A 26411-nucleotide genomic window follows, 5' to 3' on the forward strand; every position below is an offset into this window, starting at 1 on the left:
CTCAGAAAATAACTCTGTGAATCATGACTGTCTACAGTGAGTGTAACACCCGAGTCCCACTGTCTGTGATGCTTTCCGAGTCCTATCTTCAGTTTGTTTACATTGCCTGGACGGCCGACTCCTCCCCTCTCGTATAAAAGTTGTTTAATTGAGGGACTAGAGAAAAGAAGAATAACATACTGTACTCACTGCTTATTTGAATGTCACGTAAGCGTTTCTAGATCACGGTCATTTCGTGTAAATTTACAGGCTTTTATAAGTCAATGTGCGTTCAGTTCTCAGTACATCGTTGTTCCAAATTGAATCTGTTTCTTTGAGAAAGTAATGTTTCTCTCCTTTGTCAGTTGCTGCTGCAAACACCTCATTTCCTGATACGACATCCTCAAATTAAAAGCATTCAATGGACATAACAAAAGTGGACTTTTTGTCAAGAACTTTCCATAAATACATTGTGTTTATCGTCCACTTGTGCTTTAGTGGAGCTACATTTAGCAATGGTTATCAATAACACTGTATAGTTACAGCACCTTCATCCGCCCCTGTGCCGACGAGTCAAAGCACGCTTATTTAAATTTAAATCTCTGGGACTAAGCACAAGCAAGATGTAATATTAAATATTTCTGAGGTCAGAGTGTGCCATGTTTAAGATGGCAGCTAAGAGCTAAGCTAAGTTTAAGCAGGTTCAGCATCTTAAGCTTTGACATATAGTGAGTGGTACAGAAACAAAGCACCGAAATCTGTATTTTGATTAAGTCCAGTCCCGGATTTCGGTACCTATCCCTAATCATTACAGCTTCATCCTGTGAGAAGGGTGTGGGGTCTGACCTTCTGCCATAGACGATATAAAACATGCACATAGTCACCCATACAGTATGTTTCTTGAGAGGCGTTTAGAAGCCCTAGAACAGAAATGATATCTCAACCTAACTTTTGAGCTACAAAAGATAATCTAGAAAAAGGCAAAGAGCTGGAACTTTGGGAATCTTAAGTCTCCTGGCAATCAGCTACAACGTGATCACATGTCAATCAACTCAGCCAAGCCCACATTAATGCAAATGTACGCATTACCCTTTGCCTAAATTAAATCAAATTATGAGAAATAAAAATTGTAAAAATTTACGTTTTAATGTGGGCTTCCCCAGTTTTCGTAAGCCAGTTTCAAGTGGACACTTGACAAACTGCATTTTTTTGCTCTTCCATATTGGCTTAATTTTTGGACAAAGAAGGTTGCTGCTTACCTTTTAGTAAATAATAATAATGACAAAAACAAGAGGAACAGGCATCCAAGACACTCAGCCAGGCAAATCTGCTGATGAGCATGTACTGTATATCTCTTGCTGTTGCTTCAACTGCAAAGAAGTAAGATTTTCTCAGTGGGTGGGGGATACTTTAACTGGCTGAATCTCACGTACGTACAAAATATACTTGAATATACTGAATCGATTTTATACTCCTATACATTTCAAATATTATTTAAGTTTATAGAAATGTTAATACTTACAAATGTGCGCAACACTTTGCCTATTCCATATTGCAATTTTCAAGAAGAATTTCCCTCTTTACTTTAGTTTATATCTTAAACACCACATACAAAGATCCTTAGACTTTGACTGTCCATTCATCCATAATTTTTAACCCACCGTGATTTTGGCGCAGCCATGATCAGCTGTACACACATCACAGGAGAACTACAAGATCATGAAAGAAAAACGTGCAAACAACATGTAGCTTTGTCTATTTTGAAATTGACTGAACACTCTATGAGTTTCCTTGTCTGACTTTCTGTCCAGGTTGTTGTATTCTGTCAAGCTTGACGCATGCCTGAAGCGTACTCCGTCGAAAATAAACTTGCAGCGTATTTGAAACGGAGCAGAGCGTAGTGACGCTGGTGGCACGATCTGGAGATGGACCGCGGCGCTCGCTGTGGAAACACGATTGACTAGAGTAGCAGCAAACTACAGCGAAGAAATAGAAGGAAAAAATGCAGTTAACTATCACTAAATATTAATTATCTAATATCATTTTAATGCTATTATTTAGTTACAAAAGAAGCCACAAAAACACAACTACATCACATATTTAAGAAGGCTCTATTTGTTTGCCTCCTGCCTGACCCGGCGCATCACAATAACACTACTCGTTATTGCTCGTAATTATCTGTTGTACTTAAACTAGCTTGTTATGGATGGATGATATACGTCTGTGTTTCCTAATTCCTAATCAATAGCTCGAGTTAACATCATTTATTTCCACTGCACTTTCATTAGGTAAAGATTATTCATTTTAAGGAAATAACCAAGTAAGAAATACACTTCTTCTTTGGTGAAGTAGTCTATGTTGTTTGGGACACAAAACCTACTTTTATATAAATTTACATCTTTGTTAGTTAGCTTTCACCCTAGTCGATTAAAGTGTTTATTTTCCACCTCCTATTGTAATTAATAGTTTTAAGCTCTTGGCTTTAGAGTATTGATGTCTAAGAGCATGAATGCATTTTGTGCATGAAGTCCTCACTGAATAGTTAGTTGTGCATGCTGTAGATCTGGTTGCAAGGAAAACGTTTGGGCTCACATGAAAAACTATGCTGAGGTTTCTGTACTGCTCTGAAGAGAAAATACACCAGATTATTTGAAGTGTTTTATTATCATCCATTATTCACAACTATGAAATACCATGTTCAAAATGTATTTGAATGAACTCAGTACAGTGTAAATGCAGCAATGTAAAAGGGGGGTCGATTGGTTGTTTCTAAGCCAATGAGCTATCGAGGTTTATTCAGCACTAAAGAGATTAGTCAGTGTCACTTGCAGGAGTTTGCATGACATGTTTGTTTTTTCTCTGAGGAATGGTCATGACAGCTATTCCTGTAGTGAACAAAACAATGTCCAGAAAGTCCAGAAAGATAAAGAAATCTCTGTAATTATTTGTTTGCTGTTTAGAATGCTATAGGCTGTAATGCAGCTCAGGTGCAATTATTGCCCATTGTTTCACAAATGCTCAACTTCTCTTTACAGATGCAATCATAAAACCATCCCCTGCCGTCTCTGGGCCGCCTGTGACCACGTCTGCTCCCTGCACTGTTTGATATTGTTTGTTCTGTTACGTTAGTTATTTGTATTTATTTGATTTTGTATATATTTATAAGAAATATTAGTGTTATTACCTTTTTATTTATGTTTATTTAATAGTAGATTTTTATTTCATAATAAAGAAATTCTGTTAAATATAAAACTGTATGCCGGTTTTCTTTAAGTGTATGAATATTGTCTTTGGTGGTCAAACTGGCTGCAATATAAGGGGCAACCGCTGAAATCTTGCCTAGGGCACCAAAATGGTTAGGGCCGGTTCTGGATACAGCCGTAACACTTCGACTCTTCTAGACAATGGAAAGGTGTCCACATTTCTTACCTGTACTTGTGTTTGTGCATGAACTGTACCGTGCCAAAGCACACCACTTCCAAGCGCGAAGGAAGAGTACTGCGATTAACCACAGGACAGAGCACTCACCCTAGTCAAACCAACTGGACTTTGAGTGTAAAGTGTGCTTAGGCACGGTACGGATTGTCTTGTCTGAGTACGCCCTTAAAACAGATGCAAATTTGACTTGTAAAATAAAAAAAACATCAACAACAATTGTGGAATTTAGGGCACATTGCAAGGGACCTGAGTGAATTTAAGATTTAAGACATATATATATATATGTATATATATAGTGCTAGGGGAGACCAAGCTGGAAGATAAAATGCATGGCAAAGAAAGAATTTCAATGCTGCAGTCAAATAACACATGTGCATATGTGCCTGTGTATTTAGGTGTGTGTGAATGCATCTGGGTAGGCATGTGCAGTGAAAAGGAGGGGGTGTGTTCACTTGGAGACAGCGGGTTTGGCTTATTAGAAATCATTCCTCTTAGCCAATAGTTTTTAAGAGAGAGGCAGATGTCACTTGAGTGAGAAGTATCACCTCCCACTCCCCTTCAGAGTAACGCAGTGCTGTGTGAGAGCACAGCTGCTCTCCTCTCTGTCTGTTTCTCTCTCATTTTTCACACAGACCCCTTCTCTATAACTGCACTGTTGGTTGTTCTCCTTGCCCCTCCTCTCTTAGAGATTTCTTCCTCTCTGCTTTATCTTTCTCTGTGACTCTCGCCAACGTTCAGCAATAGGATTTTTACAAACAGCAGCATTTACAAGATCCCAGGTAAGACCTCTTTTGTGGTGTTCACTTTGCACTGAGGAGCTATACTACTGAAAACACAACCCTCATGGCTCACTTGTCAAATGTTTATTTCTCTTCATTTCTAATTCCATCCTCCTTTGTTTGCTGTGATGAATGTGAATGATATCTAATTCCATCTTCCTTGATTTTCTATGAATAATGTGAAGTTGAGATGATGATGATGATGATGATGTTGGATGTTATTGCCGGTACTAAGACATGTTTTATTCAGTGCTTTGTTGCTGGTATGCTTCGACAATGATAACTTAAGGAATGTAGCTTCCATCATCAGAGTGTACCTGAGATGTGCCTGTTGATTTTTGTCTGGGATAAATCACTGACAAAAATGATAAAGGAACGATAATGGAAAAGGCAGATGGAGGAAAATACCATAGCTTGGAATGACAGACCGGCATATGGGATCGAGGTATTTAAAGCATCTGGCATGAAGTGAGTGGAGTTCAGCAGCACTAGCTCAGGTGTTTGTTCACAGAACAATAGGTGAACAACAGACTCTGTTGATCTTACAGAATCAGCTGTGGCTACATTTTGAGAAAGTGTGGAATGTGTAATTGGTACTGTGGTACATTTGAAGTGTTTCAATTTTGCATGAATAAAGAAATCCCCGTGTAATCTTTCTGGCATAATGTTGCGAGAAAAAAACATGGAGGATTGCTGTTACTCACATACACTGTGTCTGGCCATGCGTATTTGTATGTGCATGGATTTTGGCTACAGACAAATTGACAAATTCTTAGTCTCTAAGTGAGAGTGTGTGAACTATACATTTTTAGTGTGTTAAACACTGTGAAAAAAGGGGCTCTCATGTGTTTTAAATTAGTCTGTGGGATACAGGATAAGGAGTATGGGGAGTATATTTACCGTATTATCAATCATTGATCATCTATAGTTAAATGAAAACTGTATCTGTTCAAATGATTTTGAGATTGTCCTCGAGCAATCTTCAGCCTCAGTAGTTAATATTCTCAACAATTGAATGGTTCATCTTAAAATCCAATGAAGAACCACATTTGTTTAAATTGTATCATGTTATGCTCAATAATGGTAGGCTTTGCTGCTTTTTGCACAGCCACAGATTTACTTGGAGGGGTCTTGTAAGAAGGCTGGTGCGATGATGATTGATTTAGACATCAATCGTTGGTTGAAAGATGGACCGATAAATAATCACTGAAGTTTTTCGGTTGCCATGGACGAAGCCTGTTGCCTGTGCCTGTGGTCGAGTATCATGCTGATGAATTTAAATGAAAACTGAAAATAGCTCAGTGCAAAGTTGCGTTAGGTCTCATAAGCAATACAGTGGTGTTCTAATATTTCATTTATAACGTGGTTTTCGGCACTATTGGACAGTGGGTAAAATTGCGAAATAGAAATAGCTTTGCTATGTGAATAAACACTGGTTGTAGATGTGAGAGAACATCTGGAGAAGCTTAACAGAATGCAGTTTAATCCTGAGGATGCCCACTGAAACCATACAGGCTAGTCAACAACCAAAGAGCCACAGTGGAAAGGTATTGTTACACTGGTGCCATTTAATAGGCACTGCATCCCGAACAATTTCTACTGCAAAGAAACAACTTATTGGATCTGTCATGACAAATAACTTTAAAAAGTACAATTTGTTCAATGCCATCTACACAGCTATGAGGTGAATTGTTCTAGAGTTGTGTGGTTTATATACTAAATTGACGTACCTGTGTTAATGTTATCTAGAGCAAAAGAAGCTGCCTCAGCGTCTCCCCTGACAAAGCCCTAGTCATTAACCTTACTATCATCTAGAGACCCTGAAATATATACAAGTATTGAGGAAATCAGAATCTGAGAAATGGCAGGAGCTGGTGCCTCAGGCCCCTGAGGGTTCTCTTCTGACAGGTACACTCCATCTTGTTTTTCTGGTTGGTTGGGAGCTGCCCCCAGGTGTGACAGGCAGCCAAAGTAATGGGAAATGTTTGACAGAGGCATATTTCCAGCCTGGAATGCTACATATAAAGAAGAAAGATGGCATGGATTCAGTGGGGGACAAACTGTCGCTTGTGAATCAACCCAATGAGTGTTGAGCCTCTCTGCTTGATTTATCTATTACATACAGCCACAACCTTTCTAGGTCACTAATTGCATCCTACCTACCCTGATTATTGATTGAAATATGAACGTTTTCTATGAGACTCCTGTAGGCTGGCACTGGTCAACCACCTAAGTTGGTAGTGAAGTTACATGTATGAGTACTTGATGATTAAGCATTAAAAAAAAATTAACTGCACAACAGGCTCTCTGAACACGTTAGTGGTGTGTGCACGTCAGGATGTGGCGCAGATTGTGGCCTTTCTCAGACACAGAACAGTTATCCAACAATCCATTATATTTACCGCCGATTCTAGCTGTCATTGGTTGAGAGGCCGCCAGTCAATCACAGGGCTAACATGTAGAGACAAACAACCAGTTACGCTCACACCTACGGACAATTCAGAGTCACCGTTATAATGAACATGTCTTCTGACTGTGGGAGGAAGCTGGATTGCCCGGCAGGAACCCTCACATGTATGGGAGAACTTGCAAGAACCCCGGGGGTTTCGGACCAGGAACCTGGTGGGTGGGGCTATTGCAATTTTGGCATGTAGATATTTGTAAAAGGGAACTTTCATCAAATATAGTCCGCCTGAGTTTGGACGTGATAGTTTTAACTTAGAGCCACATCCTGTTTCATGGCATGAAATTAAAATTGTAAAAGTTGCCATGGCCACATCCTTTGACCTATGTAAGAATTTTAAATCTTCAGTCAGTCGTCATTAAGGTCTCCTCTACCTGTACACCGAAATTGAAATTGATCTGGTTGACCCCCTAGGACAGGGTTTTTAAAAAACCAAGTGAATTACAGGTTTTTAAATTAATTTTAGCATCATTCCATAATTGACCCGAATAACTGAAGCACATCTATTTTTTTTTTTGCATTTTGCATTTCGTTCAATAAACACTACACTTCCTAAATTATATTTGCTCTCCCGAATTGAAAAGAACCTTTGTATGAGTCTGGATGTGACTTTCACTTTGCTCTGAACATTATTTGAATTATTTTGTAAGAAAACAAATCATTGAATATTATAACCTTAGAAGAAGGGAAATTGGTCGATAGTTGTTCATGTAGTGCTTATCTACATTTTTAAAAACTGGAATTACATTGGCTATCTTCATATTATAAGAAAAGACACCCTTTTGAAAAGGCAGGTTACATATATACAGTAGGTCAAAGGTCTTGAAATAGAATTGATAACCTATTTAATAATAACCATGCCAATGGAAATTATGTCAGTTGATCTTTTGTTTGTCATTTATTTTACAATTTCAATTATATCTGTTAATCTAGCCCACTAAGAAACATTGAACTAATATTATTATTCATGAGATTATTGCACACATCTTTTTTTGTCATCAAAAACATTTATCTTTTTTGCTAAAGTAGTGCCAACATGCACAAAGTAGTCATTGAAATCATCAACAACATTTTTTAGGTTTTCCACCGTACTATTTGAATTATTATTAAAATGTATAAATTTAAATTTATTTAAAATAATATAATTGATCACTTTCCAAGTCCTTTGTATATTATTTTTACTGTAGCATTCTTTTTTCTGTACTCTCATAATGGTAATCAGTTTGTTGTTATATGACTTTTTTTTTTTTCTTCACCATCTCAGTTGCATAAAATGTCTTTTACAGAAGTTTTTTCTTGCATCCCCTTTGTAGACCTTTCGTCATCCCATGGTTTTCCTATACGTTTATCTTTCAGCCTGCACTTTCTAATAGGACAATGTTTATAATATAATATTAAAAATGTACACAAAGGATTCATCATAGGCTTGATTTGGGTTGTCAACATACACCCCATCCCAATTCTAATTCGATATATCCATGTGTGTTATCATCCTCAATTGAGTGCAAGGAGGTCTGCTATTATTTCAGGGTGGCTGTGGCTCAGTTGGTAGAGTCATAGTCTCTTAACCAGAAGATTGAGGGTTCAATCCCAGCTCCTGCAATAATACGTCCCCAGTGTACTTGGGTAAGACACTTGGGATTAATTACTTCTGATGGTCTCATTACCAACTGAACATTTAACATTAAAATTATGTGCTATAACAAAAAAAAGAAGATGATCACTGATATCACTAGCAAACCACTTCTTGCTTGATAATGAGCATTAGTAAAAATGTTATCAAGTGTGGCGCTTTCTTTGGTTATCAGACTAGGTTTGTCAATAAGGGGCCAGAAGCTCAAACTAAACATTAAATTAGAAAGGTCTGTAGTCAATTTATGTTCATTCCATTTTATCAAATGAATATTGAAGTCACCACAAACAAAAAGTTGTTTCTTATCACATACTTTTCCCAAAATATCAACAATAATATTCGTAAATAAATCAATGCAAGAATGAGGCGACATATATATGCTACTAAAGATTACACTCTTAAATTTAGTAGAGTGAATTTCATTTGTCAAGCTCTCCATAATTACATCAACAACTGTACAGCCCACTATTTTACAATGAAGATCTTTCTGTACAAAAAATGCTGTATAACTGAAAACTTGACTATTTTCATTTTGAGAGAAATCATCACTTTACTCCTCCAAAGGACGATACATGTTTTTATCCGTCATATTATAATGAGAAAGTAAAATGTAAAGGAATATACAGTGAAAGCTACATTCTGACTCTGTCAAAACATGCTCCTTGATCAACCTAAACCCTTTTCACACATACGGAAATCTCCTGAAAAACTCTGGACATTAATCTACCCGGAGGAGCTTTAGGCTATATGTGAACGCAAACAGCCGACTTTTTTGCGCAGACTTTACCTGGAGTTTCTCCTGCCAGACCCCTAGTGTTTTTTTTCCCCGCAGAAAGTCCGAGTGATCTGATGTGCGAACGCGGCAGCATATACTCTGGAGAATTCACCTCGAGCCAATAGAAAGAGAATGACGTTTATATACAGTGACTGCCTAAAGTGTCTGCACGCGACCACTACGATCTCCGTGCACGTAATTAAGCGGCTGCATTAAGTTTTCTGTTCGTCAGTATGTTGTTCTCCTCTCTTTTGTGGATGTTGTCATTCCATTGGACTACACAGAGCATTGATTATAAAGTCAAATATTCTCATTATAACGTTGTGTAGTGGACTCTGTTGCTTCGGCCGCTACTTTCGCGTTGTTTATTTACAGCATGTCTTACCTCAGGAAATCCCCCAATCCCCCTCCCCCCTGACAGGGATAGTCCCCTCCCTCCCCCTCCCCCCACAGGGATAGTCTCCCCCCCTCCCCCCACAGGGATAGTCTCCCCCCTCCCCCCCTCTGACAGGGATAGTCTCCCGCTGAGAGAGGCATAGCCAGGTTGGGAGAATCTCCGGAGCAGTCCTCCTGTAATTATCTTGATATTATCCGGAGTACATGTGTAAAAACGGCTCTATATCTCTCAGATTTCTCACCACAACCACCTTAGTCTACTCTGGTGGTCCATTTAACGTTAATAAAACCTTTTCCATTCCTTGTCCATGTTGCTTGAATTTTGGCCATTTACGTACAACCCAGTGTCCTTTGTTTTTTTTTTTTTTTACTGTCTCAGCACATCAATCTTATCCTTTCTCTTAACAAACTAGACAACAATTGTGAGACAGGCCGAAATGTGCTCACTCTTAAGATGAATGTTCTTACTGCTGAAGAATCGAACAACTTGTTTCTCTAATGTATGCAGTTACCCAGGTGGTGCATCCTCACCTTGACGGTCACTGTCTGCGATGTTTGGTATCCAGCCCAGTGATGATAACATCACCAAGAGTATTGCTCCAGCTTGTCAATTCTTTGTTCCAGTAGTTCAATCCTCGGGTCTTTTTGGATGATTGTGGCCCTAAACTCACAGACCTCCTTCATCAGACCCATAAGATTGACTTGCTGTTTAAGCACTTTTAAGGTCAAGTAAGGTCTTTTACCTGCTTGTTGTAACATAACAATGAGTAAGGTCTTTTTACCTGCTCTTTTGTAATGTTAACAGACAAAGAGTAAGGAATTTTACCTGCTTTTTGTAAAGTGTCTCGAGATAACACTTGTTATTGGTTATGTTATGAGTTGACGCTATACAAATAAAAATTGATTGATTGATTGACTTTGCTAATCTCCTCAGACATAAAGTTGAGTCTTTTTAATCTCTTCCAGCTCCTCTGCCAGCTTCTTGGTTGTTGTCGTTGTTGTTGTTGTTGTTGTTGTTGTTGTCATCTTTAACTTTTGTCACCAAATATATATTCAGGTAGACTTTATGAGAAAAACTGCTCTGATGTAGATCACCATGTGCCCCAAGACCCGAACAATCCTTTGACCAAAATTCCCAAACTGACAAAATGTTCCCAAAAATGTAACATAATTTTACCACCATGAATTATTTCATTTTAAGTGGATGGCACTACATTTTGGTGATTTTAGAAGGATTGCAAGGAGACTGAGACCCAGGTAGAGCAGCGTCAGCCATCTTAAAATTCTTGAGTAAAAAGAGCACACAACAAGACTCTGGTAATTTTAGAGATATGGACCCATGTTTTTTTTTCTTGATTGGCTGGACAACAAAGGACATGATACTGCAGCTGATTGAGCTAAGATGTTTACTACTGAGGGTGAAAAAGTTTGGAAGCCAGCTGTTGATCACAAGAGAGTCTGGCTGCATACCTCCACTCTCAGACCCCTACCTCTGCAGACCAACACTGTGAGAACCACCTCCACTGTCAGGACCAGAAATACACAAATAATAAAATAAAAAAATCGAGTTGCACTTCCGGTTTGACGCTTCATATTTATAAACTCTTTTATGGGAATGCACATAAAATATTCAATATAAAATAGGGAAGTAATTCTGTTTTAAACTATTAATTTTTTAAATGAATATAAATACATTTAACGGATTACTCAACATCCTATCTCATTTACAATCTCTATTGATGTATTCAGTAACGACGAGGGATGAAAATGCAGAGAAATGCTAATTGAATCTGCACTAAAGGCTATCTTCTTAGAAAAACAAATCTCATTAAAAATTCCCTCTTAAAATATCACAGTGCAGCATATAAGTGCAATTAGCCTTATTTCATATTTTAGGACAAAATAAAATAAGTTTATCTATCTACTTGCGTTCCAAAACTGTGATTAAGGGTAATTAATTGCCCTCTCTCTCAGCACAGAGAGAGATGGGCTGCCTGCACAGAGTCAGAATGGGTGTTGAGGACGATAGAAAAAGCCAATTCAATATCGCCCCCCCTTGTTTCAAAGAAATAATCAACTCACTAGCTCAGGGAGTATCCGCCGATTTTCTCTTTCCACACTAAGGGAGAAAGGAGTCATAAGAGTTGTGCCTCCCAAGGAGAGCCACAGCGGTTTCTACTCGAGGTATTTTCTTGTCCCAAAGAAAGGGGGGAGGGGTATGAGAGCCATTTTAGACCTCCGAGCCCTAAACCGTCATCTAAGAAAGTACAGGTTCAAAATGTTGACACACACTTCGCTGCTGCGTTTCGTGTGCGCAGGCGACTGGTTCACGTCAATCGACCTAAGGGACGCCTATTTCCATATTCCGATTTATCCCCCGCACAGGAAATACCTGAGATTTGCCTTTCGGGGGATAGCTTACGAGTATATGGTCCTCCCATTTGCCCTATCTCTAAGCCCAAGGGTGTTTGTAAAATGCACCGAGGCAGCTGTAGCACCTCTCAGGGAGAGGGGCATCAGAGTAGCCACATATATCGACGACTGGCTGCTGGCAGCTCCCTCCCAACAAGAGGCGGCCTGTCATACAGAGGTTCTCTCACAACACCTGATGGGTCTGGGTTTTCAGATAAATGTGGAAAAGAGCATGATGATGCCTGCTCAACGGGTCACATTTATAGGGCTCACCCTGGACTCGGTCCAGGCCAAGGCCTTTTTGTCCCCGGAGAGAGTGCAGATGATGCAAGCATGTCTGGTATTTTTTCGCAGGGACAACGTAGTTACCCTCAGACAGTGCCAGAGGCTCTTAGGCCTGATGGCCTCCTCTGTGGTGGCTATACCTCTGGGACATCTGTACATGAGAGGCATTCAGCGCTGGGTGGCTTCTCTGGGACTAGACATACGACGGTGACCGTCGCGGTGAGGGTCACTGCAGACTGCTCTCTTGCTCTCAGACAATGGAGGAGCCCAGTTTTCCTCATTCAAGGGGTCAGATTGGGAACTGTCCACAACAGGAAGGTAATCACGAAAGGCGCCTCTCTGTTGGGCTGGGGGGCCACTCACGAGGGAAGAACAGTGAATGGGAAATGGGGCTCTCACATGCTCTCTGCTCACATAAACTGTCTGGAGCTGCTGGCTGTTCACTTGGCTCTGAAACATTTCCTCCCGTGGCTAAAGGGTCATCATGTTTTGGTGAGGACGGACAATTCTACCGTGGTGGCCTATGTAAACAGACAGGGCGGGCTGAGGTCCCCCCAGTTACACACACCGGCACACAGACTGATAGTGTGGGGCAGTGCACACCGGCTGTCTCTGAGAGCAACGCATGTGCCGGGCATTCTGAACTACGGGGCAGATCTGTTATCCAGGGGCAACCCGCTGTACGCAGACCCCCGAGGTAGTGAGGCAGATTTGGTCACGATTCGGTCAGGCAACTGTGGACATTTATGCTACAGTGGACAATGCTCAGTGCCCCATGTTTTTCTCTCTGAGAGATCAGGGAGCCCCGCTGGGAGTGGATGCACTGGCACACGGGGGCCGAAGACCCTCCTGTATGCCTTTCCACCAGTAGCACTCATTCCTCCCACTCTGGCCAGAGTGAGAGAAGGAGCCCTGTCGATGATTCTGGTAGCCCCACGTTGGCCAGGAAAGCACTGGATGGCGGAGATTTTTCAACTCCTGTCCGGCCCACTGTGGCCGTTACCAGTGTGCAAGGACCTACTGTCTCAGGCACAGGGAGAGATATTTCACCCTCACCCAGAGAGGCTGGCCCTGTGGGCCTGGCCCGTGAGTGGTGGGACTCCACCACAGTGTTATTGATACTATTCAGTGCGCCAGGGCCTCTTCAACTAGGAAGTTGTATGAGCATAAGTGGCGTGTGTTTGAAAGCTTTTGCTCAGAGTCGCAGGCTATTCCTTTTCAGTGTTCTGTGGCAGTGATTCTGTCATTCTTACAGAACCTTATAGAGAAGGGTAAGGCTTTCTCAAACATCAAAGTGTATCTGGCAGCTATTTCGGCTTGCCATATTGGTTTTGATAAGAGGACTGTGGGTCAACATCCATTGGTGTGTCAATTTATGAAGGGTTCTAGGAGGAAACTGCCTACATCCAGACCACTAGCTCCGTCGTGGGATCTCCCCAAGGTACTGGATGCTCTCTCTGGCTCCCCATTTGAACCTTTGGAACAGGTGGAGCTGAAGATGTTGTCCCTGAAAGTGGCATTAGTTTTAGCTAAACGCATTGGTAAGATACATTCTTTCTCTGTGCATCATGCATGTAATAAGTTCTCCCCGGGGAACACCAGGGTCAGTCTACTGCCTAACCCTGCCTTCATACCCAAGGTTATGGGCACTTGCTCTTCAATAGAGCTGGCTGCCTTTCACCCCCCGCCTTTTTCCTCTGAGGAACACAGGCGTCTGCATACTCTTCGCCCTGTCCGTGCACTGCACATTTATTTGGAAAGGACCCAGAGTTTCAGGAAGGGCGACCAGCTGTTTGTGTCTTGGGAGAACCCACACATGGGAAAGCCAGTGTCCAAACAGCGTCTGTCCCACTGGATTGTGGGGGCTATTGCTCTGGCTTACACTAGCAAGAGCCTCCAGCCCCCTGCAGGCCTACGGGCACATTCCACCAGAGGGCTAGCAACCTCATGGGCTCTCTTTAAAGGAGTCTCTATTCAAGAGGTGTGTACCGCAGCACGCTGGGCTTCACCCCACACTTTTGCTAGATTTTATAAATTGGATGTCACGGCGCCAACCATTCAGTCCTCAGTTCGGTTTCTTCTTAGGGCGTGGCTCCCATTGTGAGAAGGGCCACTGGGGACAGTTGTCTTCATATCAGGCTTGTCTGGCAATACGGGAGTCAGTATTTTCCCCATAGTGAGACACTCACTCATGCTACTCAGAGAACCGGGGTTATGTAAATAACCTAAAGTTTCTGTTCAGTCTCTGTTGTAGTGATGTGTCGGTTGAAAACGAACCCGTTCAAAGAGCTGGCTCTTTCAAGTGAACGATTGGAGCCGGATCCTATCCGCGAGATGTTTTTTTTTTTTTTGTAAAGTAATACAAGGCAGAATGCAGAATTTGGAAAATTAAGCTGTCATATTGAGTAGGGTCCACAAAACACCTTCACAGACACATGAGAACTGTACATCCAGCAGTTCAGTTGGAAGAAAAAAGGCAAGCTAGTGTGCCTGATTCTGCCTGTCATTGGGTGGTGTCAGAGTTGATCTGTAAATGCAATGAAAACAATTAGCTACAGCAATTTATTGAACATGTAATTTTTACTTTTGAAAACTTCAGTAAAAAGAATTTGGGAGCCGAAAGAGCCGAGTCCCTGCGAACATCGAGTCATTTCATACTGACTGCGGTCAGAACGCTCAGCGCTCCACACGGCCTGAAGAAAATACTTCCTGGCCCTGTAGCCAATCATTGCAACGCGGTCGGCATGAACCCTTCCATGTTATTACAAAATCTTGGAGCTGGGTGCTCAGACCCTCTGCGGACCCTCCTCACGCCGGCCATGAATGCATAATATCGCCGCACCGACTGCAAGAATCATGAAACCTGATTCAATGAGTCGCAATGTGCAGCACATGGCTAATTTACATCACATTATTTTTCCGTGAAAACACTGTGGAAAGATTCACAAGCACATTCTCCAAATAAACCCTGCCACTCTGATGCCAGAGGAGGAGAAGCACAACCTTCCGGAGAGCATCGAAATGGAAGCAGAGGAAGAAGAGAAGAAGCCTTGAATGAGGATTGACCTCGCCAGCTTTGTTTGTTTTCAGTTTGTTCTTAATCGTGATATGAAATAAAGTTACCTTCAGGCCATGCATCTGAAGCCTTTCTGCAGCTTCCCAATCTCTATTTTCTTTTTTGCTGTTTGTAAAATGTCCATTCATGCAAAATAGCAGACAAAATGCATCATGTACAAGAAATACATTGTCAAGAATGTAATAGAATAAAGTGGCACAATTTATCAGATGTTAATATCTTTACTTCTTCTCCCTTCTTTTTTCTTTGTCTCTGGTCCCAGTTGGAACAGCAGTGGGTGTGTGCTTGACATATCAAGTGCCAGCAGATAATACATCTAAACCTGTTGGAGGTGTGACAGTACCAGTCCTCTACTTACTGATTCATAGAGGACCAAGCCACTGCATGATGCTTCAGGGGGAAGGCCTGGCCCAGCTAATTCAGCATTCCTGCCAGATTGAAAGTCTTATGAGGTCTCCTATCCTTCGCCTTTCCTCTGTTGAAGGATGCTAAAAAGCATCTGCCACTGCATCAACGAGAACACCAAAAGGCATGACTGACGGTAATCCTTCTGAGGTAAAGTCTACTTTGCAAATCATGCTGTGTGCCCAAAAAATGTATTAACATGCACTGTTATATAATAATGATATATTAACCTAGATATTGACTGATGAGCATTCTACTTGCAGCAACAAGCAGTTTCCTCCATAAATATCAAGATCTAAATGTATTTAGTCAGGTGACCTGTTTTACTATAATTTAAAGAAAATGTCATACAGTGATATACATTCTGTTGTTGGTAGAGGTTGGTGTTGATTGCAATTTTTTACAAATCCTGCATGAATTGAAATTTTGCTTTTTTGGGATATAATGATTGAAAAACCCATTACTATTGTATTTCTAAATATTTAAAAACTTTCAATATCATAAATGCAAAAGGAAACATCTGGAAAAATTCAGCTCGTTTTGTGTGGAGATGGATTTCTTCTTTAATATATCCCATTCAGACACAACTACATGCACCCCAAAAATGGAAAATACTTGCTCTAATTATCTGCATATATTACATGCATGCAAAAAAACATGTAAAGAATGTAAAGGGAGCATCAGGTGGATGGCTTCATTATTGAGTGAAAATTTGGCAAAAATGTTTGCATCTATGATAAATGGACAGGTAATATATGCCTTTGTTTTCAGTCTGGACCAAACTGGTGGTTTAACTATTTAAAGGGATGGTGAAAAGATAACATTGCATATTCAGAGCTTTGGCTTATTAAATTGGCCTTGCCATTCTTTTGAAAATATCTAGTTAGACATGAATTATTGTGAACCCCTGTAAAAGAGAAAGACTGCTGATATCTGTAGAATATACAATATACTCTCTGTATCAAACAAGGTCCAGATCATGAAGTATCTAATAGGTTGGACAGCAGATATTGCTGCTTGCCATCGGGTTTCTGTGATCACTGAAAGCCTTGCATGATTCTCTCCCTTCTCTGATTAAATTAATCTCGACTTTACTTTTCAAAACGTTTAATTTTTAAGATTTCCAGGATAGCCTCTATTACGCCTCAACCGACAGGCACAGACTGGTGAGTCCAAGCCTATACTGTTTGAACACAGTCGTCACAAATTCTTTAAAATGCAGAATAAATAGCAATTAGTAATGGCAATTTTATTCATACAGCACATTTCATCACAGATAAGCTCAATGTGCAGGAATAAAAACCACTAATTTATTTTTCAAATCCTAATTTATGGTAATCTCAACTGTTTCTCTTTGAAAACAAAAACTTGGATGTAGGCCTGCATAATTAAAGGCATACTTCACCCATTTGCATTAAGCTTTGTATCATCAGAAACCTGGTAGTATTTTTGAATGGTCGTACATCCCGCCCTCATTTTCCCGAGATGGGAAAGCTCCGTATTTCTTGTCTGAAAAGGAGCCTCAGATGACGCAAAAATCATAATTTAGCGTCATCGGAGGCTGCTGTGGTTAGAGGGGGTGAAACTACATCGCTAGTTCCTCATATTTTCAACCCACCAATGGGGGGGGGGGGGGACCCACTGAAGCTACAGATCAGTGGATGGGACCTCACTCCCAGAATCAAAACTCAATGTCCGCCATCTTGCTTGGAAGCTATGCTAACAGGCTCTATGGAGAAAGCTGATAAGAACCAACAATGGAGAAAAAGTCAACTTCAAACTGATATGAATGAAGGGGATTTTAAAGGTCTGTTCAATCGAAATCGGAGGTTCGTTGCTATCTCTACGAGCCGCAAAATAGCGGCGAGGTGGCTGCTGCCCTCTGGAGACCTCTCTGTCAGCAGCTTGTCCTCTTGCCTGCTGTCTCAATTCCAATGATCTGAGTTACTGATTGATTTCATCTTCTTTCCACAGGAGTAAAGAAGGCAGCAATGGGCTGGACTATGACTCTGAAACATGCCTTTGGTTTCATTGCCTGGATACAGCCAGCAAGGACCTACCTCAGCTTCTATCTGCTCTTGTCTCAATTTTTCTTGTCAGTCCAGCCAGGAATTGTGTTTCCAAATGACCATAATTTCTCATGGAAAGCAGGTAAAAAGTTACGTTATTCTTAATCATTGTTATAATCACACAATAACTCAATACAACCCAATGTTTGAAACCAATATGTTCTGTCTTTGACCACATTTTATTTTAACAATGACAGAAAAATCCAAAGGTGGTCCGTCATTACGACAGATTAGAAAGCTGAGGGAGATCCACCATTCTTGGAAAATCCAGTACAAAATTTAAATAATGATTAAAATGCAATCAAATGGACACACAGCAACAATGCTTGCACAGTAGAGTAGGTAACATACAGGACAAAGACCCATCAGCTTGGCGTTTCACACCAGTTGGCTCACTCCCTCTCCCCAACACTTAAGTATTTGGGCAGGTGTGCAGTTAATAGGGGAAGCAAACTTCCACAATTAACTTTGTTTAATCTTAGTTTCCTTGGTCAAAACAACAGTAAGCTAACTTATAATGTCTAACCAAGGGTTTAAATGTGTGTGTGCCCAGCACAGATATGTTGTCTTTTATTCTGATATTGAGAGAATACAACTATCTGTCTCAGCTGCTAAGTTAGTGTATTGGGCTGATTCTTGATCAAGCTGAAGCTAACAGTCTCCCACAATGAGCCTCACGAGCACACCTGCGCTAGTATACTTGTGCTATCATTTTTGCAAAGTAACACAGGCAACACAGTAACCAAGTAACCCAGAACATTTTTTAATGAATGAATTGTCAAATGTAGGTGCTTCTCTCTCCAATAACATTGACAACATTGTGGGCAGTATGGAGTTAGATCAGTCTCATAAAATGTATTTCTGATTCACACAAAAATATTTATTGGTTTATATGTAACAGAAATCCACAAATATATGATATACATATATATATTTAAAAAACACATTTGTATCTTGTTACATTTATATACAAACTGTTCAGTCTGCATTTACAAACGGTTTGTCATTGTGAACCTCACTGCATTTGTGTCTGTTTGTTCATCATGTTGGGTATATTGACTGCGTGTCGTTATATCAGCATATAGTCTCACCGGTGTAACAGTTTAACTGGTGTTGAATAAACTGGTGATATTCCGGTCGATGTGTTGGGGGAAGCGGCTTTTGAAGGACCCATTGTTTACGATTAATAACTTTCCATCTATAGTACGACAATCACAGAGACTATTTGTACTTGTATTTGTGTCAAAATAAAGGAGACATCTGATTGGCTACAGACATTTCCCTGCTGAAGAATAATAAAAAAATTTGTGAATGGTACCACGGCAGGGGAGTCTCAAAAATCCCACACACAAATACAGTGAGAATCAAATACACAGGACGTGATGTTTAAGAAATCCTTTGTGCCAATAGGTGGGGAGCATTTCACGACATTTGTTGAGTTGTTGAGAGTGGTAGACGCTCAACATGGCGGGGGGGTACGGGTATCTTGGCCTGGGTAATCTTCAGGACAGTTGAGCACAGGCCACATCATCAGTAGTGTACCCTTGCATCACTGGGTGTTTCGGCCTTTCACTATACACCCTCCACAAGGGCGGCCCGCTGCAGGATGATCAGCCCTCAGCGTGTGTCCCGTGTCAAACCGTCCCAAAGATTCACCCTGACATACTTGGGGCCCAGCATGGATCTTTCCGCTTGATCCAAATCCACCGGCTGCTTCTTTCAGCCGCCTCTGAAAGTGATCTGATGGTCTTCCGCAGAGCCTCACCGTGGATTCCAAGCTCCTTCAGCAGTCTGATGGTAGACGACGCAACAAATCCTCTGCATCCCACTTCAACCGGATAGACTTTGGTCTTCCAGCCACGCTGCATTGCTTCTGCTGCAAGCTCTGCATAATGCAGCTTCTTATGCTCATAGGCCTCCTCAACAGAGTTCTCCCATGGAACTGTGAGTTCTATAATGTAAGCAGTCTTCTGTGAAGGGGACCAGAACACCAAGTCTGGCCTGAGGTTGGTGGAAGCTATTTCAGGTGGAAAAATTAGTTGACGGCCGATGTCCGCCAGCATCCTCCAGTCACGGGCCCTGCAAAGGTGTCCTTCTTCTGATCTGGTGAAGGTATGTTTGGGTGTTTTCTGTCCTTCTTGATTCTCATTCGGGCCCACTTGATGTTCTCCTGCAGCTTTCCAAGTAGCCGCTTGGTGCATGCTGCAGTAGTGGTTAGTGTTGTCATGTTGTCCATGTATGCCCTGATGGGTGGCAGCCGGAGCCCATCCCTGGTTCGTTCACCGCCCACCACCCATCTCGTGGCCCTGATGATGACTTCCATGACCATTGTCACCAAGGGTGAGACTGTGCAGCCTGCCATGATGTCTACTTCCAAGCGCTGCCATTTTGTGCTGAAGTCAGCTGTTGTGAAGCACAGCTGCAGGTCTTCGAAATAGCTCTTGACCAGTGTGGTGATGAGCTCTGGTACATGGAAAAAGGCAAAAGATTCCCAAAGGAGTTCATGGGGAACTGAACCAAATGCATTGGCCAGATCGAGGAAGATCACATGTAGGTCTCTCTTGTCCTTCTTAGCGAAAATTCTGGTATTGCTGCTTTCTGTACAGATGTATCAATGTACTTGTTTTTTACCAGATAGGTGGACAGCCTTTGTGATACAATGCTGAAAAAGATTTTTCCCTCGACGTTGAGGAGACATATTGGCTGGAATTGGCTGATGTCTGATGCTTCCTTTTCTTTAGGTATTAGCACGCCGCCAGCCCTTTGCCACGCCTTAGGTATTGTTTGCTTCTTCCACACCACCCTCATGAGCTTCCATAGAAAGCGTAACACATCCGGTGCATTCTTGTAGAGCTTGTATGGTACTCCATTTGGCCCTGGAGCCAAAGTGACAAGTGACAAACCGTTTGTAAATGCAGACTGAACAGTTTGTATATAAATGTAACAAGATACAAATGTGTTTTTGATGAAAACGGCAAATACTTAAAAATATATATGTATATCACATATTTGTGGCTTTCTGTTACATATAAAACAAGTAATTTTTGTGTGTCAATCAGAAATACGTTTGTGAATCCTTCTGTGTGTGTTCATGACTGATCTAACTCCATAGGGCAGTCCTTTAGATTACTTAGAAATACGTTGTGGCTGCATCTTTCATTTTGAGCCCCCACAGCTTAATTAAGTACTGTAAGTGATATCATTAAAAATCTAAAAAATAACCTTGGCTGGCTATGATGAAATTAGTAGTTTTTTAGCGAAGGAAGTATCAGATTATACTAAAGTTTGTAGCCTTTCACTCATATCTTAGGAGGATCTCTGGCAACTGGTGTTGTCCTCAAAGAGCTAAAAAAGCAGACATTATACGATTCTTTAAAACTGGTGATCAAAGTAATTTTACAAACTATCGTCCTATATCCATTTTACCTTGTTTTTCAAGGCAACACATTTATTAAAACATTCACAAGAAAATCTTATCCAAACAATATAGATTTAGAAAGGCCAGTTCTATTTACAAGGCCAGCTACAAATAATAATAAATACTTGGCATTTTCTTAGACTTATCTCAAGCATTTGAAACTGTCAATCACAATATTTTATTTGCTAAATTACAAATACGTGTATTCATGTTTATGTATATATATCTACACACATAATTGTATAATCACTGTGGTCACATGGTTTTTGTCAGGTGGCCAATTCATTAAAGGTGTTCAGTTTAATTGGAATAACACAGACAGAGAACTGAACAAGATATGTGATTTGATTATTTGATTGAACACTGATCCAGTGATAGCCTCATTAGAAAAAATAAAATTGAAAGGAGGTTAAATAATACCCTGTCTGTCAAATGTCAGACAGCAAGAAAAAAAAACACTGCAAACATTTAAAGGACAATGCATCTATTTCTTCTGTGAAGCTGTTTAAACTCTAAATAATAGATTATTATTGATAATAATTGATTACTTTTCCCTGCCTACTGCGGACACAGTATATTTGTATACTCAATTTCACTCACAAGCTCCCTTAAAAATTTCGTCTTCAAGTACAGAAATTATGTGATCTAAATAAAGCACAGCCAACCTATTGTGTGTTTCAAGTGTCTATCTAGGCCAGCAGCATTGTTGGGTAATTCATTTGTGTGAGCGGGTTCCCAGAGCTGTGTATAAGCTGCAAGTTTCTGGCTCAATGACAGATCTAGAGTTGTTAAAAGATTGACCTTCATCATTGCCTCAGAATACATAGTAGAGCACTGAAACACAGCTGCTCAAATATTATCCCTTTTAAACATCCTATTTGCTTTCTTTGCCAGGGAGGCACACATGTATAATTAATTCACACACAATGAAGCAGTGTGTCAGAACAGCGATATTTAGTGTAATCGCTGAGTAAAATACAAAAATGTTTAACATATGACGTTTTTTCTTCGACTAGAATAAAATTCGGCACTCCCAGCAGAAATCAGAATACCAATTATTATTGATATACAAATTGTGCTTTATTTTGTTTGGCATATATTGATGCCATTATATTGGGCAGCTGTGGCTCAGTTGGTAGAGACGGTCATCTGTCAACCGGAAAGTTGAGGGTTCAATCCCCGGCTCCAGCAGCAACATGTCCGATGTGTCCCTGGGAAAGACCCTTAACACCGAATTGCTCCCGCTGCTTTGTCAGCTGGGTATTTGATTAGTTACCTTTGATGGTCACTTTACTTATCAATCTCTGCCATCAGCGTGTGAATGTGTAGGTGTGACCTGCGGTGTGATGGAGCTTTGAGTAGTCAGAACATTAGAAAAGCACTACTTATGCTCAAGTCCTTTAACTGCTTAAAATTTTTTAGTGGACATATTTATGCTTGTTTAAGAGATTTATTTTGTATTAAACTGTTTGCAACATTAGTGTAAGATCTCTTGGGGGAAAAATGTCTGAAAGAAGGGAAAGAATTTAATTTCTTATAAAATTGTTGAACTACACCGTCTGCTGGTGATCCGCTAGGATGTTTTTTTGTGGTTTAATAATGTGAGGTCAAGATCCCGAGAGTTCTCGGTTTGTTTTTGATTGTTTTGTCAGTGGAGGGCTTCACCGCAGCCAGCACCTGGCAAACTTTGTTTTGAGATTAGCAATTATTTGCTTTGGATATATAGATAACCTAGAAGTGGGTGATATGGAAAAAATATCATATCACAATTTTTTTTGGGCAAAATCACGATCACGATTTTATCACAGTTTTTTTCATACTGATCTTAAGACTAATTTGCAAGTTACTGACCGGTTCAACCAAACGTATTTCCCTGTATAATGTTTTTAAATGCACAAAAACTGTTCTGATAAGTTTAGTCTATTTGAAAAACATCTTTGTAGGAGGTCTGGAGGTCTCCAACCCAGAACATTTTTAGTACCAGAAACGTCTTTCCCTTGATTTGATCAATATTTATGCACAATTTGAAGGTTTTTCTACACCACTTTGAAATTATGATTTAATAATTTGTCCTCTTTTTATGTTCATCAGGTATATTTGCACGCAGTGATACATTTATTTAAAAACATGTAGACTTCGAGTTCTTGTGTTTCTGTTCTATTTTAGCCCTACAGAGTTCCTACAGCTGTAGCTTCCTGCTGGCTCTGCAGCCTTTGTTGTTTTTTATGACATCATTGGACTAACTTTAGTTTTGTTTATAATCAAACATAATACAGAATGTGTTCATTCTTTGACACATGATCAAAGTAAGTTTTACAGAAAGAAGAGTTTAATTCATAGAGGGGGCGGGACATCGTTGATTGACAGACAGACAGTCACCATGGTTACTCACTCTCACCTGCCTGCTGCACACAACGTGTAACGTTTAGCCTAATCCCTATAAATTTGGTTATCACAACAGGTGAGCTTCGGGTGGAGAGGCTTGTTAGTAACTTTTAAAAACTGAGAGAGAGCAGAAAACACCAACAGCAGCATTTTAAACACTGGTGTTATATCTCCCATCACTGACTAAGCTCCGCTCTGTCTGACTGTTACCGTCTCTCCGGCTCTTTAAACAGTTTCTTGTGTCACTATCCGAGATGTAAACCTTAACTGTGCAAACTATGCAGATAAGTTAACTGTTGCTCACGTTTGGAAAAATATCAGAACAGTTGGAGTTGTTTGGAGTCGTTTTTGCGGACTTACTCTTAAGTTTCGTTTTCGTTTTCACCGCTGTGTAGCAAAAAAGGAGGGGGGGAGACATGTCTTTGTCCGAACATAAACTGCAGCATGATATAATAAACACATTTAAGCCCGGTTCTACCATCTCTCTGCTTTGGCAGATCGTCAGCAAGTTCAAATCCTTCACAATCTAAGATCGTTATACTGCACACCTCGAAGATAACCTGGCAGGCCGTCAACCAACGATCTCGAGGAGCCTAAGTAGTAGAGCCACTAGTAGCTCCTTAAGATAAGATGGTGCCTGGCCATTTAGAGCTTTGTAAGTGAGAAGAAGGATTTTAAATTATATTCTAGATTGTATAGGGAGCCAGTGCAGAGAAGCCAACACAGGATGTAATGTGTAATGTAATGTGGTCCCTTTTCCTAGTTTTAGTCAGTACACGAGCTGCAGCGTTCTGGACTAGTTGAAGAGTCTTTAGAGACTTACCAGAGCACCCTGAGATGAACTTGAATGAACTCCATGATTTCTTCCCTCTCATCTTCAATGGTCTCTCGCGTTTCCTCAACCCAGAGCTTGGCAAACTGCTTTACAGCCTCTGCAATCACCTTTTCTCCCATCGGCAGGGCGCCAGGCAAGTCCACTGTGGCTGCAAATAAATGTGGGTTTGCCTGAATCCATTCTGCACACGATGTTCAGTAATCTTTTACACATGAATAAAATAATAAAACGCTTTAACCGGATGTTACTATCCAATTTTATTTGGAAATATTTTATGTGCATTCATATCGGTCAAGACCATAGGACTACCCGTAAAACGCTAAACCGGAAGTGCAAACCAATTTTATTTGCGTGCATTTCCTGTCCTGACAGTGGCGGCGTCTCACAGTGGAGGTCTGCAGAGGTATGGTCTCACAGTGGAGGTCTGCAGAGGTAGGGTCTGACAGTGGAGGTCTGCAGAGGTAGGGTCTCACAGTGGAGGTCTGCAGAGGTAGGGTCTGACAGTGGAGGTCTGCAGCCAGACTCCTTCACCTCTGAGGAGGAGCACCTGCCTGACGTGGCATGATGGTGCCTGTGTTCGGCTTGGCCTCTGCCTGCTTACCTTAACTGTTCTACCTGTCCTATGTATACTGTTGTTTGTCCTTCTACTCGTCAACGATGGTCTTCCTTCTCGAGTCTATCATCGTCAGACTCTCTTATTGATCAGATCGTCCATGGTGGATCATAGCTCTCCATTACAATGGGCTGACAGCCAGGAGTATGTGTTACCTCCGTTCAAGCTGGTTGCCGTTGATCCTGGAAGTGGCAACCACCAACGAAGCTCTCGCCGCATCACCGGAGAAAGCGAGGGAAAAGGGCTGGGATCCAGGAGAAGCTGAGCCGGCTGTGGAAGCGAGGAGTTGTCGGAAAAAGGCGCAGTTCGTTTCTGATGAGTTTCACCTTCATCTCTCCCACAGATCCACGGAGTTACCTCCACCTGCCCATGGCTGGAAATCATGTCTCCGTCCCATCCTTCCTGGCTATCCCGGTGCGATGGTTCCCCCTCCGGTAAACAGAGTTTACCTGTGCGACGCAGCGTCTCCCCGCTAGATGTGCACCTTACCCCCCGCTTCTTCTGGCGAGGGGACTACACTCGTGAATAATCGCTCCATTACGATCCAGTCCAAGAAGCTAGACTTCTTCTTTATTACTGAAACTTGGCAGAAGAACATGGAACACGTTCCGCTCCTCGAACTCTGTCCATAGCGGATTACACGTTCTTCAGCTCGCCGAGGATGACAGGCCGCGTGGAGGACTGGCTGCAGTTTTTAAAAGCAGCTTTTTGTTTAGGCTGTTGAGCAGTTTTCTTCCTTTGAACTACAAACTAACTATTGGACGGTCAAATCATTTTTATGTCTTTTAATTTACCATCCACTTTGCCCAAATAGCTAATTTCTGAATGAATTTAATGATCTTTTTCGTTGTCGATTAAGCTGTCTAAATTTGTAATTCTTGGTGACTTTAACATTCACATTGATGATGATAGCCTCCAGTTTCATGAACAACACTGAGAATTTTAATGTAACGCAGCATGTACGGGGTCTTACACGTCAGAAGACATACTCTGGACTTGGTTTTTACTCTTGGTTTAAACGCTGATGCTGTTTTAATGAGGACATTTTTATTTCTGATCATAAATGTGTTTCATTTAACCTTTCTTTAGATGTGGATGTTTTAACGGGTACCCGTGAGATTCACTCGTGTGTTTTAAACGTGTGTCACTCTGCTACTGACTTTTCTGACGCTTTTATTTCTGGCTCGTTTATGCTACCAGATGGTGATGTTGATTGTTCACTGCAGTTTTTCAATGAGCCCTGTCTGTCTATCTTAGACGAAATTGCGCCTGTAAAAACTAGGCTGGCTCCTGTTAAATCTTCTTTTCCTTGGATGGATGACAGTATTCGTTCATTAAAACGTATCTGTCGTAAAATGGAGCGACGGTGGAAATCCACCCACTTGCAAGTCTTTTATGGTAACTTAAAAGAGCTCCTAACGGAATGTAATTATATGGTCAAGGATGCCA

The 26411-nt window shown here is 41.0% G+C and overlaps 1 protein-coding gene across 1 annotated transcript in view; it reads left to right on the plus strand.

The window, feature by feature from the left end:
* Positions 1-4008: 4008 nt before the first annotated feature.
* The window catches only part of thsd7ba (thrombospondin, type I, domain containing 7Ba), a 125727-nt gene continuing 103324 nt past the window's right edge, over positions 4009-26411 (plus strand). Inside the window, exons 1-3 of the mRNA XM_061053692.1 lie at positions 4009-4196; positions 15500-15792; positions 17617-17793. Coding sequence (XP_060909675.1) covers positions 17634-17793 — 160 coding nt within the window. The 5' untranslated portion in view covers positions 4009-4196; positions 15500-15792; positions 17617-17633. The remainder of the gene's footprint in view (positions 4197-15499; positions 15793-17616; positions 17794-26411) is intronic.

Source organism: Labrus mixtus, chromosome 13 (assembly GCF_963584025.1).
Source record: "Labrus mixtus chromosome 13, fLabMix1.1, whole genome shotgun sequence".
In the NCBI taxonomy this organism is placed as follows: Eukaryota; Metazoa; Chordata; class Actinopteri; order Labriformes; family Labridae; genus Labrus; species Labrus mixtus.